Source organism: Lissotriton helveticus, chromosome 1_2 (assembly GCF_964261635.1).
Source record: "Lissotriton helveticus chromosome 1_2, aLisHel1.1, whole genome shotgun sequence".
Taxonomy (NCBI): Eukaryota; Metazoa; Chordata; class Amphibia; order Caudata; family Salamandridae; genus Lissotriton; species Lissotriton helveticus.
The window spans coordinates 180078977-180097053 of NC_136058.1; the positions used below are offsets into that span (position 1 = coordinate 180078977).

The window sequence follows — 18077 nt, forward strand, 5'->3', positions numbered from 1 at the left end:
TTGAGAAAGGAATCAATTCAAGAGACTCATGTTAATGGGGGAGAACTCTCTTGATTTGTTGCCCACCTGTGATCATTTAGGTATAAGACTTACCCCAAATTTGAGTTGGCTTCCCCGTCTTGAAAAAACGCATGTGTAACAACTCCAGAAGACAACAGGCATGGCAAAGGTACATAGACGGACAGTGTCTAAAAATGGAAGACCCAGCTCTTACATTTGATTTACAACAGCAAGGCATTGGGGTCGGTATTGTATGGGGCAGAGTGTGGGGGTGTTGGAAAATAGATAGCCTAACACTTGTTGAGCATAGGTTCATTATTCAGTCTCCCTGCGAGTACTGCCCTGACCCCTGTCTTACGAGATTTGGCAGAAACAAGGATCCTACACAAAACAGAATGTAGACTTCTAATGTTTTGGCATCGGGTTTGGTCTACTGAGGCTCTCAAATGTTTTCGGGTGGGCCTAAGAGACCTCATTATATCCCCATGTGTCAACAAAATTCCCTGAGTGAGATATATTCGGGAGCTCTTGAGGAAGTTGGGGTTGGAAATATACTTTACCTCACCCGAGAAGATGTGCTTGATCCTTAGAGGAAGGGTTAAAGGAATGTATTGGGAATTTGGGGAGAGGATGGTCAACCTCAAATATGGGGATTCAGGTTCGAGTCTCGGCAACGAAGCTCAATATCCTGTGATTCTGGACAAAACACGTAATCTTCCTGTGCCTAGCAAAAAAGAATGTGTCCTTGTGTAATGCAACTGGTGCTCATGTAAAGCGCTCTGATACCTTCGGGTCAATTTCGCGCTTTATACAACTCTGGAAAAAAAAATATATATCTGTAGAAAATGTGACAAAGTGTAAGGGATCACTTTCACTAGCTTTTATAGATGTTAAACCATGTCCATAATATGAACAAATTCTTGATGAAATCGTCCCAGCAGTTGTGCGTAAACCATTTCTTTAATTCAGATTTAGGACCCTTTCCATTAAAATGTTTTGCAGCACGTGGCAAACAAAGGCTATATCAGATGATTTGGCCTTGTTACAAAAACGTCCAGGCAAAGTGGATTGTCCCCTTGTGTAGGAAAATTGGTACCTGACACCACTTTGAAGCACTCGGGCTACTCAGCATGATACAAGCACAGTAGTGGTGTTTGGTATGGCTAAATATCTGATTGCCATATGGATCAGGTACTCAGTGTTTTAAGAGCAGATAATAATTGATAATGCTCTGTGCAAACGGGTGCTAGTTTTCAGCTAGCCCATTTCAATACAACAGTTTTTTATGTTACCTTTTAAGCAAATTTTAAGTGTCTAGCGGGGCACATCTACTGTACTGTTGATAGAGACAGTCTATTAGTGTGAGATTTGATATATGCACAACCTTTCTGTAAATGAAAGTTGTTAACACAGAGAGCTTATTTTATAGTGGAAGGGGAGCTGTGTGATTCTATTGTGCATTTTTAATGTAGTGATTTCTTTCTTAACCCCTTGCATGCTCGGGACGGCCACTGGCCATCATGCGTCACAGTGGACGTGTGAGGAGGATGGCCGAGGGACATCCGAATCCCGCCCACTATTCAAATCGCCCGCACAGCGCGAAAATCTGCGCTGCTTGCAAGGGGTTAACATGACTATATGTTTATTTATGTGTGAGTTATTTTTGCGATCAGAATAAGCAAAATAAATGTATGATAATATAAAAAAGCTCCTGTGGAAGTTTGCTGATTGCAGATAGGATCAAGTAGATCTATGCATTGATTATGCAGAACTAACACAGCTAATATGTGCATGTTTATTTATATTTGAAAATGTCCAGAGCTTAGAAATTATAGCAACGGTCTTGATTTACATGCAGAAAATATCTACATATTCATTTGTTTCTATCATTTATGCTAATGTATAGGCCATATAACCTGCAGTGCTCATGAATTACTCTTCTAACTGTTAAATGTGGCGATAAACACAATTGCAGAGATATGGTGGGTGATATCCTTATTAATTTCAAAGGAGAAAAAAACCAATGAAAGCACATTTTGCATTAAAATACTTTCTTTTGAAAACCAATCTAATTTTTAATAAGCTAAGATGCTTTCGCCTGTGGGCCTATTACATAGATACGTTTGTGAAAACAGACCCACTCAGCTTTGGTTTCTAGTCACCTTGTCAAACTTACTCATGAGCATGTCTTATTGTAGTAAGAGAGACATAACTGAGGGCGTGTTAAGTTGTAGAACTCTATTTCATATTCCTTCTTACGTTTTCTGTTTTTTTTTTTGCTAAAACAATTGAGTTGCATTTTAATCCTTCTTAAATAGAAAATCATGAAGAAATGTTGAAAGTATCTATGCTTTCATAACAACCATTGACAGTACACATTCACTGTAGTGTGACCCACAAACCACACCTCCCCCTGCCGCTGAGCTCAAAGGCCACCTAATCAGGCAATTGCCAAAATAAGATGGGACCTTGAGTGATCGGGCCGCTACATTTTGTGTCCAAGGAGATCAAATCTGCTGGTGTTTTGTTGGACAACCTCTAGCCCAATAGACTGCGTTTCTGCTAATGCACGTCTATCCATGCCTTCCTCTCACCAAGGTCAGCAGAGTTGCTTTTTGCCAATTCTTTATATCCCGTTTGGCAATTGAGCAACCTATTCCACTGGTAAATGTGAACTTTGGCCTCACTTCCAGTTGTCCATGATCCTCAGCAATGCTACCTTAGGGTCTAGCATAAAGCTGTACTGTTACTGTCTAGATGTGTGCGTCAGTATAAGGCAATGACAGTGCATTCACATTTAACATGTAGGTAGGTGTCCTCCATTCTTGCGGCATCTTCACACAGCCGATGGGCCCTGCCCATCTGCCGCAACATAACATACTCAATGTAAATATTTAAACTGTAGGAGTCAGTCTGTCTGATGTTGCCAGAAGCCTGGGGGGCATTTTTAGTTTAGTCCTGTCATCGTCATCTAAAACACTGGAATTATTTACCTATGTGTGTCGGAAATGGAAAGGGTCAAGGGATTTGACTATCAGTGACCAGTAGATTTGCAATATCCCTTTTTGCCTGAGGTGTTCCATAGTTATCTTGGTTTCCAGATAGTGAAACCTAAGCACTGTCTTTAAATAGTCAGCTTAGATGTCTACTCAGAAATTACCCTCTGTGATGTCCGCTTCTGTATGATAAATCTGCACCCACCCCTAATGATTTTGAAGTGAAGGTATCCCGGGAGGGGGAACAGCCACAGAGAACCATTCCAAAGCAGAGGGGCCTCCGCGTCATCGAGTAGAGACTGTTTTCCCCCAGTTCCCCTTCAATCCAGACAAACTGCCAAAGGTCTCAAGTTATTCCAAGATTTGTCTCTGCACCCTGCATGCATATCAAAGGTTATCGGCATAGAGTGAAATGATATCACATGATTCTCCCTCTGGGAATCCCCGTTCTCTGCCTACCTGTTGGAGTTAAGCAGCCAATGGCGCAATTGCTTGAAAGAAGAGGAGAGGAGAAATGGGCCAGCACAGTTTGGTTCCTCGATAGATCTCATGCTGCTCTGAGATCAACCGACCTGTGTGTGCTCGTGCAATGGCAGGGTGTAAAGCACCTCTCACCATTTTTGGAATTTATCTACAAGATCAAAGTGGCACAAGACCCTATGCAAATATCGCCAGCTAAGAGAATCAGATGCTTTCTCTATGTCAACTGTTAGTAACAGTTGCAGTAAGCCAGGATTTAAGGGTTGTTTCAATTACCTTAAATAGGCGTCGCGTGTTCTGTGAAGTGTTGCTGCCCGGGCCAAAGCCTCTTTGATCCATTTGAATGTGGTGTGGCATATGGGGTAGCAGCCTATTTGAAAGTATTATATTAAGAATCTTGTACTCAATATTTTGAATTGGTAGGGGTCCGTATGGCAAAAGATTTTCAGGACATCAAGGTGTTTACCAGATTTCAGAAGGGCTGTTATGAGAGCCTCACACTTTGAAAGGGAAATGATTCCACTTTGAAGGGGCTCGTTATACAATACTACTAGTTTGAGGGCTAATTGGTCTGACAATGTCGCATACAATTGTACAGGGAGGCCATCTGGTCCTCTTTTCCTCGTGCCATCTTCAGTCAATATTTTATACATTTCTCTTCAGTCTAGCAGATAGTTTGTTTTTTATTATCAGTTTGTACTGCCCCATGCAAAGTTCCTACACTGGTAGCCATTCATTAGGATCTCAACTAAACTTTTCATGTGGTAGTTCTGTTTTTTGTACCAGTAAATGGCTAAGTGTTTTTGCTAATAGCAGAGACAATGCTACTGTGGATCCTCATCAGGTGTGTCTGTTGTTCCTGGTGTTGAGCCATGACTTTCAGGCCTGCAGCAACTGTGCTACAATGAACCTGAAGGCCTTCACTGAAGCAAGGTGAAACTAGGCCACCAGGCATAAGGAAACTCTTCGCCGGGACCATTCCATGTCACCCTCCGCATTCAGGGTTTGATGTCGGGCCCCTTCTAGGAACCGCTCCAGAAGCCGGTCTTTGTCGCACTTCAGGTCCTCAGGCAAGCGAAACAAACACATGAAATCAAAGCAGTTTCTGCTCTTTCATGCCTACATCTGTTGTTCCGACTCCCCTCCTTTTTGTGCCATGACCGATGCTAGGCTAGTTGGCCATGATGCCAACATAACCAGTGCCAGAGGAGGGGGCCCAATTTTTCTCTCTGAATCCAGTCTGACCTCAACTGAAGTTGTGCCTGAATCGGCCGAGGTGCCACTCCCCAATTGATTTTTTCAACACTCCCAGCACTCCCTTTTTGGGGATCGATTTTCCCACATTTGAGACATTAAAGATGTTGGGTGTGGAATCTCTGGGTCTTTGTTCTACGGTGATATATGGGATGGTCCGAGACATTTGTCCATAGTAGCCAGTCAACAATGAGTATTCCCTGTTGGGAGAAGTGGGAAGTCATTGTGGTAGGTGGTGTAGCTGTGGTGCTAAACCCCAGTGTTCATTTTAAGAATCCTTAGTTTCAATCTTAGCATAGCATCATCTTGTATCATGGAGACTAGAATACCTTCTAATTCTTTGAATATTCTACATGACCGCAAACGCATCATTCCCTGCAACACACAGAACCATTGGGTAATTTCACCACCTTGATGAATGCTGCAGAACCCATCACTGACAATGGTAGGTTAACTCAAAACAGGAGAGTTTTACATATGCCTTCCATAACCTTAACAATACTTGGGGGTTATGTTTTCCTCTGTGTATGTGCTGGATGGATTCCTAGTTATTTCATAGCTGTGGGTTACCACAACATCCCCAAGTCTGGTAGGTAGTATTGCACGAAATGGGAATAGGTTGATTCTTGCTTTTATAGAAACATGTTCCCAGTTTTTGTTTAATTTACATTTTACCGAACTTCAGTAGTGCATTGCTCTATAGCCTGACTTCACATTTTGACATATTTGCTACAAGCAGTTAAACACTATACAGTACTTATGGATGGTGGCTTGTGTACTTGTTTATTGGTTCAGCGTTCCAAGTAGGAGGTAGGCCTGTTATTCATTAAGTTATAGCTACGCTTGTATTGATCAGTATTAGGTTAAAATCCCTGAAAGGGATGATCAGGCATTGGCTGAATCCATAATTATATCCTAATGACTCTCTGGTAATAATTGAGCAGGCAGTCAGGTTTCACTACCCTTGAGGCCCCTTCCCATTCTTAGTACCTGCTGTTCTTGATGTCACTTTTGGAAGGTAAATCACCAAAATCACAAAAAAATAGGCTGCTTTCTGCCCTTAAACAGTCCCCAAATGAAAGTAGTTTGCAGCATTACCTTCAACGATATTTTGCTGTTTATCATCTTAACTAACCTCCCTTAGGAATTTTGTCTTGATGCACTTCAGGGTGAGGATCTAGCTCTGTTTTGTCTTTAAGTCTTCTGTGGGTTTTGGCAATAGTCCCTGTTTACAGACTTTCATTTCTGCTTCTGGACTTTGTCAATTCTCATATTAACTTTATTCGCCTCTTTAAGCTGTCCCATTTTGAGGAATATTTTTAAAACCTTTATATCTGAAAGAAACTGTTAGTTATAGATTCCTTACCTTAGAATAACCCCCATGCGTCAGACTGGATCCGGAAAGTTTTTTTGGCAGCTGTATCCCTGCACTTCGGAAGGTGGCAATCGGTCGACTCCGCATTCGTCATCAGCATCGTGGTCGCCGGGATGACGTTGCGATAGCTACATAGATGCTGCTCTCGCGCGCTGACGTTTGTTCTTACTTTTGGCGCGCCAGCAAACTCAGATCCGGAGAGAGCGGTACCTCCAGTCACTTTTTGACAGATTTTTTCTCTCGACTTTTGTTGACATAGTTTTTGAGCCCATCAACTCCTGGTGCATGACAGATGCCCGGCTTCAATCCTTGCGGTTCCTGTAACCGACTGATGTCGGTGACTGATCCGCACCACGTGTGCCTCTAATGCCTGGAACGTTACCACTACCCCAAGTCGTGCTCCGACTGCCGGACCATGGCCCGAAGTCTTTGCAGAAGCGGTCCTGAAAGCTACTCGAGGCCTGGCAGTCGGTTGTGTATGAGGTCGAGGGATCAGTCGCGGAGCCACGACCATTCTTCATCTCCAAGTCTTCGTACTCGGGGTCAGGTAAGTCGAAGCACAAGAAGAAGTTGAAGTTGCATCCTCGCTCTTAGACTTCTCCCCATCCGTCGGCTGACACAACGAAGGATGCGGGTGGTGCGGCTCCGCCCCAGGTTTGCCGACCCTTCCCAGGACCGGTAGCGACCCCTGCCCAGCTTAGTCAGTTTTACAAAATGATGCACGCCATCTTTGGCCAGCCCGACTCCTCCGGCACGCCTTTGGGCCCCGTGGGCTCGGCTGGGGGCCCTGGGCCTTCGACGCCGGCGGCTTTGGCCTCCGCGTATCAGGGTCCCTGTGGATCCAGGCCTGATCCGGATCGGCGCCCGTTGGCCTTGTTATGCCTCCCCCAGCACCACGTCTGCAGCCGGCGTCGGCTGTGTCGCCTGCCGACTTCGACCCTGGCCTCCACGCCGAGGTAGACATGAAGCCGGACCGGCACGACCAATGGGTACTTTTGTGCCCCTGTTATACCCTGGCTCTTTGAGACCAGTTTGGCAGCCAGGGGAGGATGAGGAGGACTGGGAGGGGTCTGGGGACCCTTTAACTGACCAGTTAGGTTATGACCCAGACTGGAGAGAGAGACTGGGGGAAGCCAGTGGCCTGCATACCTCCCCAGACCCTGGCATGCTGTCTCCTCCTACCGTGGCTATGGAGGCGGCAGCGACATACGCAGTGGTGTTGCGTAAGGCGGCTGAGGCTCGCCACCTTGAGCTACCTACGGTGGCAGTCAGGACTAACCTGCTGACAGAGGTGCTTCAACCGGCAGCGAGCTCTTCGGAGCCCCTGCTACAGTTTAATGAAGCCCTCACGGACGTCCTTTTGGGCACCTGGTCCAGGCCCAACACGGGGGCTTTTGTGAACAGGATGATTGCCCGACACCACTGCCTGGCCCCAGGCAACCCCACTTTTCTCTACCAACACCCCACCCCTGAGAGCCTTAGAGCTTGCTGGTCCAAGACTCCACGTCCAAAGGCACATTCCCTAACACACCACCCAATAGGGAATCCAAAAAGCTGGACCACCTTTGGAAGTAAATGTTTTCTTCCTCCAGCTTGGGACTGTGGTCGTAAACACTACATGTCTATTGGGCCGTTACACCCACTCTGTGTGGGATACGGTAGCGCAGGTGCCGACCCAGTGCCCGGAGGAGGGCCGGGTCGTGCTCTCCTGTGCAGTCGCAAAGGGGAGAGATGCAGCGAAGTTTACCATCCGATGTGTGCTTCATACTGCCGACTCACTAGGCGGGACAATTTGTGTTGTGATGTGATGAACATTTATATAGCGCACTACCACTCCAGGGAGCATCTTGGCGCTTGGACTCATATGCTGAAGATGGACAGAAATAAAGTTCTCAATCAGGGCGATTATACCAACGATTTGCAGACTGAGTCTGCCAGGCTATAAATCCATGTCTTAAGGAATTTCCACGCCGGTAGCCCTTCGACGCTACGCCTCTTTGAGGTCTACTGGTTTATCGGGACATGTCCTATCCACTCTTGTGGACATGCCCTTTGATGACCGTCGCCTTGTTGGCGACAAAGCACAAAACACGCTAGAGCACTTTAAGGACTCTTGAGCTACGGCCAGGTCCTTTCCACCACCCGCCCTGCACAGTCTGCCTTTCGCCCCTTTAATGGCTACGGAAGGGGTGCCCCACCATGTTCCCTCCAGGGCCACAGGCCGGTGCAAGCTGTTCAGCCCCAGCGCGGCCTGGGTCGTGGGAACCACTGCTGTGGTTCTGGGGGCCAGCGGGTGGGCCAGTCCACCACCGCCCCCTTTGCATCAGCCTCCAAACCCTCCTACTCCAACCTTTCAGGCCCATTACACCCCAGTGGGTGGCAGGATTCACCATCACCTCCCCCACTGGCGTACCATCACGTCGGACAGGTGGGTTTTGCAGATAGTCCGAAGGGGCTACTCCCTCCCCTTTGAGACAACCTCCCCAGTCATGCCACCTCAGTACCATCGAATTTCGGGGGATCATCTGACCCTTCTCCAACAGGAAGTTACGGCTCTCTTGGCCAAGGGAGCCATCGAAAGAGTTCCAGCCACAGAAGTAGGTTGTAGTTGCTATTCCCACTACTTTCTGGTGCCGAAGAAGGACAAGGTCCTGTGTCCTATCTTGGATCTCAGGAACGTCAACCACTTCCTCCAGAAGGCGAAGTTAAAAATGTTGACCCTAGCTCAGGTCATGTCTGCTCTCGACCCTGGAGACTGGATGGTAGCGTCGAACTTGCAGGATGCTTATTTTCACATCCCCGTCCTGCTGTCCCACCGGCGTTGCCTGCTGTTCACGGTAGGCCATGATAATTTTCAGTTTACCGTGCTCCCCTTTGGCCTTACCAGCGCAGATCAGTGGTTCCAGTCTTCCCCTATCTCGACGACTGGTTGTTGAAGGCGGACTCGCCCCAAGCAGTCGTCTCCCACCTCTAGACTACGGCGGACCTCCTGCATTCGCTAGGGTTCTCCATGAACGTGCCGAAGTCACACCTGACTCCCTCTCAGAAGTTCCTCTTCATCTGAGCGATTCTGGACACAGCGTAGTTTCGGGTCGACCCTCCTGAACAGCGAGTCTGGGATATTCGGGCTATGATTCCGATCTTTCAGCCTCTATCCCGGGTTTCGGTCAGAATGAACATCTGGCTACTGGGCCTGATAGCCTCCTGTATCCTGCTGGTGGATCATGCCAGATAGCATATGTGGGCTCTGCAGTGTGACCTGAAGTTCCAGTGGGCGCAGCATCAGGGGAACCTGTCCGAGTGCGTCCAGATCTCGGAGGGCACTGCAAGCCAATTGCAGTGGTGGCTCACGAACCAGGATTGGGTTGACTGCAGATCCCTCTCCCTTCCCCAACCAGAGTTCACAGTGGTGATTGATGCATCACTCCTGGGATCGGGTGGCCAGATGGGGGCGGTGAAGACAAGTTAATTACAAATGCCTCCATTAAATATGCCCTTGATGCAGCAGACACTGCAGCTAGATCTGTTAACACCAGTGCCTTTCTCCGTAAACATGCACAGTTACACATTTCCGGATTTAAACAGGCAGTTCAAACAACGATTTTAAATCAATTGTCTGATCAGGAACACCTCTTTGGGGCAGCTGTAGACACAGCTCTAGAAAAAATTGAAAATTACACTGACACTGCTAAATCTATGGGAGCATTACAGTTTCAGACTACACAAGGGTCCTTTGATCACTCCTTCTATAGGGGCGGGTCCCAAAAATATTCCCACAGAGGCTACAACTTCCTCCTATAAAACCCCTGCACAAACATCCCCAACAGAGGATATTTTAGGGGTGTGTACAGAGGAAACAATAACAAAGGGAGGGCTCGGGGTAAGTACAACCGAACCTCCCTCACTACCAAACCATGACTTCCCTCAGCTTCCTGCAGACCATTCCACTCCGGTCGGAGGAAGACTATCACAGTTCCTACCTGTCTGGAACAACATCACCACAGACAGGTGGGTGAGACAAATTATCCAGTATGGTTACTGCCTGGAACTCACCTCTACCCCTCCTCACATACCACCCAGACAACGGCCAATGCCTACAGAACATCTTACGCTTCTAAAGCAGGCGGTTCGATCTCGCTTACAAAAACCCGCAATAGAACCAGGGCCTCCACATAATCAGGGTACAGGGATTTTCCCTTTACTTTCTCATTCCAAAGAAGGACGGTACTCACAGGCCAATACTAGAACTCAGGCCCTTAAACCTGTATATAAAATCTGACCACTTCCACATGGTCACTCTTCAACAAGTTCTTCCACTGCTCCAACAAAGCGATTTCCTTGCCACCTTAGATCTCAAGGACGCATTCTTTCACATTCCTATTCATCCTGTTCATAGGAAATACCTATGGTTTGTAGTGGACGGTCAACACTACCAGCTCAAAGTCCTTCCATTCGGAGTGACAACCTCGCCCAGAGTCTTTACATAATGCCTTGCAGTGGTAGCAGCCCACTTAAGAAGACAACACATTCATGTGCTCCCTTACCTGGACGACTATCTCATAAAAGCCAAGTCACACATAGATTGTCTACAACAAACACACAAGACAATCCAGCTGCTGCACGACTTAGGGTTTACAATAAACCTTGCCAAGTCACATCTTCAACCGTCCCACACCCAACAGTATCTAGGTGCAACAATAGATACTTTCAAGGCACTAGCATTACCAAATCCTGCCAGGATAGGCACTATGCTAGCTCTCATAACAAAATTTCAACCACAAAAGTCACTACCAGCTCGATTTTTTTATGCAGCTCATAGGGATGATGGCCTCTTGTATCTTAATTGTCCCTTACGCAAGACTCCAAATGCGTCCATTACAAGAATGTTTGGCACATCAGTGGAACCAGTCCCAGGGTCAGCTTACAGATCTGGTGTTAGCGGACAGCCGCACACATCGCTTTCTGCAGTGGTGGAACACACAAAATCTTTCCAGAGGGTGCCGGTTCCTGGACCCCGTTCCACAGATAGTGCTAACAGCGGACGCATCGCTCACCGGCTGGGGAGCTTATCTCTTAACTCCTACCATTCAGGGTATATTGACCCTTCAAAAGAAACTCCTTGACATCAATCATCTGAAGTTACTGGCCATATTATTCGCTCTCAAGTCATTTCAGTTACACCTCGTAGGCAAAGCTGTCCTCGTCCGGACAGACAACATGACCGCAATGTACTACATACAAAAACAGGGGGGGACACACTCCATACAGCTTTCACATCTAGCACAAAGCATATGGAGATGGGCCATTCCTCAAAAGATATACCTCTTAGCAGAGCATCTACCTGGGACACATAATCAGATAGCGCATCTGCTCAGTCGTCAGCTACAACAGATTTACGAGTGGTAACTTCATCCCAAAGTTATTCATACCTTTTTTCAAATGTGGGGCCATCCAGACATAGATCAGTTTGCCACACACTTAAACACAAAATGCCCAACCTTTGCCTCCAGGTATCTACATTCACTGTCCAAGGGCAATGCGATATGGATGAACTGGTCAGGCAGATTTGTGTATGCTTTTCTGCCTCTCCCACTCATTCCGCTACTAGTCCGCACACTGAAACAACAGTCTCTCACAATGATCCTCGTTGCTCCAATTTGGGCCCGGCAACCATGGTTCATAACACTACTGGAACTCTCAGTAGTTACACAACAAAAGTTACACCTTTCCCCAAAGCATCTCACACAGAACCATGGAGACATAAGGCATCCAGATCCAGCTCAACTGAACCTAGCGATCTGGCTCCTGACGTCTTAGAATTTGGATATGTCAACCTCCCACCAGACTGCATGAATATTATTAAGGAGGCTTGACGTCCTGTTATGCAGCCAAATGGAAAATATTTGTGATTTACTGCAATAACAACTTAATCAATCCATTATATGCTTCCATTCAAAACATTATTTGTTATCTCTTGCATCTACAAAGATGTAATCTAGCATACACATCCATAAGATTACATCTTGCTGCCATAGCAGCTTACCTCAAAAACAGACAACAGTTGTCATTGTTTAGGGTTCCTGCCATTAAAGCATTTATGGAAGGTCTCAAAAGGATAATTCCTCCCAGAATTCCATCCTCTCCAATCTGGAATCTAAACATTGTCCTTACCAGGCTCATGGGTCCCCCATTTGAACCTTTACACAAATGTGAGTTACAATTCCTCACATGGAAAGTAGCCTTTCTTGTGGCCATCACATCTCTCAGGAGAGTTAGTGAACTCCAGGCATTAACCATACAAGAACCATTTTTGCACATACATCACAACAAGGTGGTTTTTAGGACAAATCCTAAATTCCTACCTAAAGTATCACCTTAGCCATTCGGTTGAGCTCCCAGTCTTCTGCCCTCAACCAGACTCAGTAGCAGAACAGGGTCTTCATACACTAGACGTTAAAAGAGCTATTCTTTACTACATTGACAGAACAAAAAGTTTCAGAAAAACTAAACAACCTTTTGTAGCTTTCTCACCACCACATAAGGGCAATCCTATATCAAAATCTGGAATTACGAGGTGGATTGTTAGAACCATTCAAATCTGCTATCAAAAAGCAAAGCATACATTATCAATTCCCCCTAGAGCGCATTCCACACGCAAAATAGGGGCACCTACGGCATTCTTGGGCAATATCCCCATGGATAACATTTGTAAAGCAGCAACATGGTCTACACCACACACATTCACTAAACATTACTGTGTGGATGTGCAAGCTAAACAACAAGCTAGTGTAGGCCAAGCTGTACTAAAAACATTGTTTCAAACTACTGCAACTGATACAGGTAGCCACCGCTAAGGCACAACTGCTGTATAGTCTATGCTACAGCATTACAATCTACAGCTCATATACCTCGAATGGAAAATGCTGCTTACCAGTATGCATCTGTTCTTGGCATGTAGAGCTGTAGATTCGTAAACGCCCACCCGCCTCCCCGGATACCTGTGTCTGTTGGAGTAATATCTTACTTAGATACATTACACATGGACATCTTTCTATTTCTAACTAACTCCATCATCACCCTTTATGGCGAAAACAATCTGGAGATGGAGTCGACGCCCATGCGCACTACTAACCAAAGGAGGAGTCACCTATCTCGTGACTACAAAACTTCTACAATAACAAAGTGAAAACATCCGATCCTAACACCAGATGGCGATCTAATGCTACAGTATACGAATCTACAGCTCTACATGCCAAGAACAGATGCATACTGCTAAGTAGCATTTTCCTTAGGGTCCTTCTAACTCGTGACCTGGGCAGTTACTAGGGAAAGTGAATGCATGGTGCAAAGAACATTTCTTCCTTGGCATTGCATCTGAAAAATAAAATCACTCTACCTGCCAGTCCTGGCAAGAATTTCCTCTATTGGCATCTACACTTGCCTGCTTGTGGTTGCAGGAACAGCTCCTTACTATCACTGAGCTGTCAGCCCATTGTTTGGGTGACTCCACCCAGTCCCAATAACGGGCAGCTCAGTGAGCACTAGGTGCATACTCTAGCATTTCCGGGCACTCCAACTACCCCAGGAATTGCAGTTTGTATTTCATAACTGTTATGTGGACAAGCGCCGTTGGTAAAAGCAGTCGTCATTTGCCCTTTGTGAAACCATAAAAGCTGATCATTATTTGGGTCATTTAATACTGGTTACTGTGTTGGGCTATTAATTTTTGTTATCCAGTGGACTATTAATGGGGGTTTTAACAACTGCTACTGCGTGGGCTGGTAATGTTAATGTTTGTGACACAAAGCAAATTACTGCCTGGGGCTAATAATGCAGAGTCTGTATTCATTTTCATTACCGTATGTGGAACCATTAATATGAAGCGTAATGCTTGTATTGTGGGGCCACCGTGGTGGGTTACTGTGTGGAGCATTGTGTGAGGGTGTTAATGTGGGTTATAGTATGGTGCTGTTAATGTGGGTTACAATATTAGGCCATTAATATTAATTACAGTGTGGGAGCCCAATAAAGTTGGTTATTCGTTTTAGGCCATTGCAGTTGGTTACTGTGTGAGGCCATTGCAGTTGGTTACTGTGAGGGGTCATTAAAGTTGTTTAATGAGTAAGGTCATTAAAGCTGCTTACTGTGCAGGTCCTTTTAAGCTGGGTACTGAGATGGATTAATACAAATTTACTACATGTGGCCATTAAAGCATATTCTAATAAAGGTGTAATACCGAAGGAAATTATTGCATATAGTATCTAGAATAGGGGTGTCCAAGATGAAACCAGGAGAGCCAGCTTCATGGTTCAGGATAGTGAGCTAAAATAGACTTGTATATATTGAAACTTATTGGAACTAATCCACACAGTCAGAGGTTATCCGGAAAAGTTCACATTGATTCCACCCTCCGCGACCTATATTGGACAAACCTGGTTTACGACCACTGTATTGAATCATTGCTAAATGTTATAGCCTGACCCACACATTCATTTTGCTATCAGAGGGCACTGACACGTTACTGTCTCGGAAAAATTGATGCTACTTACTGTATAAATGCATGGACACAAGCTGCATATTCTCCAGCCACACTCTCCTCCAAGGCCTTCTAAGAGGGTGCCCCACAGAGTAAGAGACATACTGGCACAGGTGAATGAATATACATGGAATGTTTATACTAGTTTTTGTTTTTAGCTAAACCTTTCTCTAAAACCCATGCTTCGTTTGGGGAAGGTCGAACCTATTGGATTTGCAAATGGTGCTATGTTTGCACATTTTAGGTGCATTTGATATTTGATTTTGTTTATCAGAATACTGTACTTTAATAAAAATTCATACTTTCCCTTAGGTTACTCACATAGTGTTCCAGTATTTGAAAATGTTACAGCAGATGGGCCCTCAACAAAGGTAACATTACTTCGTAAAGTTAACGTTTGTGCTTTTAATTGGAATTTTTCGTTTCTGATTCAATTCATTAGATTTTCCTTTTTGCAGAATATTTGAAGAAATTCAAAAAATTGAAGCAAATGAATTTCATTACCAGGAAGAGGTAAATTATGGTTTATTTAAATTAATGTCTGCTGTTTTATTTTAAGTGCAGTCCAACGAGAATTGTGCTATAAAATGAAAGAAATTAAAAATGCACACAAATGAGTAATAGTCAGTGTTATTAACAAAGTATGTCAGAATTTGCAATAAGCGATTCAAAGTCAAGTGGACATGTCAGTGCGGGTGGGTGCTCATTTCATATACCAGGCATACATTCTTGCCTCAAATGAAAATGTTTGTTTGTAGTAAGTATATGAACTTCAGTATACCGGAATTATGTTCTTGCGGAGTTATACCATAGGTGTCTCCTGGTGAACAAATATGTTTCTTTATTGTGCTCCCAAGCTCTAACATATTAGCAGTTAAAGTTGCTTTTTGATCTCTGCACGGCAGTCCTCTTCACTTCCCTTGCTCTCCTTTGCTTCCGTTATCACTATTTGTAGATGTCAAAATATGGAAGACTCGGGAGAGTAGGCCCTTGACACAGTAAATGTGTGGCTCAGGAGCTACTGGTAGCTCACCAGCACCCTTGAAGTAACTCTCCAAAATGAAGTTCAGTCCAGTACTCATTCAGATGGTTTATGCACATAAAGAAGACTGCACTGTTCATCTCAAGACCCATTAAGTGGCAGCCAGCCAAACGTCTAGCAGGGCCTCATGCTAACACACAAACACTCACTGTTGGCCTATGAGACCTGCAACATGCCCTTCTGTATCTACCCTCAATTTAGCAAAGTCACAAGGAGCCTGGATGTATTGTAAGCCCCACTTTCTCAGTCACACTGTGTGTGTGAACAGTCGGCAACAACAGAAGAGTGCCAGCAGCAGCTAGAGGATTAGATTAGGTGTCCGCCTGCAGGAGCAAGAGCAACAGTGTGTGAGTTGGGTGCCTGATCAGCCCAGGAGCTGAAGAGAGTTGAGTCTAGATCAGAGCCGAGATCCACCTCCGAGGCTCTTTGTGCATTCATCTTTGTGTGTCTGTCGATGTGTGAACTTTTATTTGTGTATCTGTCTGCATCTGTGTTTGGAATTGATAAAGTTATCCAGTATTGGGGAATCTTTCATAGATTCACATGCTTGAATCATTCCCTATCTTCGAAAGTGGGAGTCCTATGGTAATATAAGTAACGCAGTAATTTAAAAACTTCCCTAGGCTATCATGGAGACAACCATGCGTTTAATAGCCTATCCACCTCCTTTTCTAAAAAAAGGACCAAACTTAAATACAAACAATCATTAACCAGCACCCTCTAGAACCTTCCCAAGAGAGACTGAATCCCTCAGATTTTCACTGCGTGAAGTGAGTCTCCCTGAGCTCTACTCAGTTCTTCAAAATTTCTCAGTTAAGTCTAATTTCATTCTGGATATCATAATGTCTGACAAGTAAGAACTATTTCTCCCATCTAAATTATGTAGGAAGAAGAGGGTTCATAATGATGATGCCACAAGAATTGCATCTATTGCCTCTATCCTCACCATGAGTCAAAACAATGCAAAATTTGCCATACTTTTTTATCCAAGACTCTTAGCGATAGAGTGGGCAGACTTTTGTTATGGCTGAAGAAAACACAGGGAGCGTCTTCTGAAAGGTTTTTACTCTAGTTTCTTCCTGATACGTAAGAAATCGGGAGAGTGGTGACCTATTTTAGACCTCAGACGATTAAACAAATTCCTTAAGATTCAGATCTTCAGAATGGTTAGTCTGACATCCTTCAGCGCCTCAACAGCGGAGACTACATGACATCGCTGGAGTTGGAGGATGCTTATTTCCATGTTCCTATTCACCCCAAACACAAAGTTCCTCCGGTTCACAGTGGCTGGTACCCATTATCAATTCTGAGTCTTACCTTTCGGCCTCAAATCTGCTCATCGAATTTCCACCAAGTTTGTAGCCCCAGTGGCAGGGTCACCAAGTATTTCCATATTTGGACGATTAGCTCCTGTAAGCTCCATCTGCTCGTCTAGCTGCTGCAGCTACAAGAGATTGCAAAGATCTGTTCTGCAAATTAGGCCTTACTATAAACCAATGAAAATCATCGTTTTTTTCTAAGTCAGATAATGACGTTCCGGAGGGCCGACCTTGACACTGTTCAGAATAAAACTTTCCTCTCACAGGAAAAGCAGGAGCGATTGCAAACCTTGACTCTTAGACTATCAAAAAGAAAGTCCACTTCAGTAAGGACATAATAATCTCTATGGGCACGCTCTCCTCAGCAATCATGCTAGTGGCACTAGCTCGTCTTCACATGGGACCTTGCATTAGGAACTCCAATGTCAATGGATTCAAACTATGGGATCCTTCGACGTCATAACTATCACTCCACGCATGAGGGAGGAATTTGAATGGTGGACTTTGAAGTCACACCTCTCTCAGGACCTCTCGTTTCTGCCTCTGATCCCGAAATTCATAGTCTCCACTGATGCTTCCATGGAGGGCTGGGGAGGTCATCTTCAAGACATTCAGTCAGGGAAAATGGTCCTCGTTCCATCGTCTGATGCATATCAACAGGCTGGAGGGAGTTGAAGGCCATTTTTCTCTCCCTTCAGGCTTTCCTTCCTCGGATAAAAGGTTCATCTGTGTTGGTCCGTACGGACAACACCACAATCATGTTTTATGTCAACAAACAAGGAGGAACCAAGTCTCTTAGTCTCTCTCAGGACGCCCAGCAGCTCTGGAGCTGGCTCACATTTCACGGAATATCTCTAAAAGCGTAGCATGTTTCAGGGCTTCAGAATACTCTGGCAGACACCCTCAGCTGGACCAAAGACAACTATCACAAGTGGAAGCTTGAACAAGACAAACTGGACAGGATTTTTTGACATTGTGGGAAACCAGCGCTGGACCTGTTTGTGATCCACACCAATTCCAAATGCCGGTTCTTCGCAAGCAGATTCCCTCTCCCAAACTCTCGGGGGAATGCCCT

At 45.1% G+C, this 18077-nt stretch overlaps 1 protein-coding gene across 1 annotated transcript in view; it reads left to right on the plus strand.

Moving 5' to 3' along the window:
- Positions 1-18077, plus strand: part of NRDC (nardilysin convertase) — a 2150332-nt gene that overhangs the window by 1184277 nt on the left and 947978 nt on the right. The window contains exons 14-15 of the mRNA XM_078670713.1: positions 14954-15012; positions 15100-15154. Coding sequence (XP_078526839.1) covers positions 14954-15012; positions 15100-15154 — 114 coding nt within the window. The remainder of the gene's footprint in view (positions 1-14953; positions 15013-15099; positions 15155-18077) is intronic.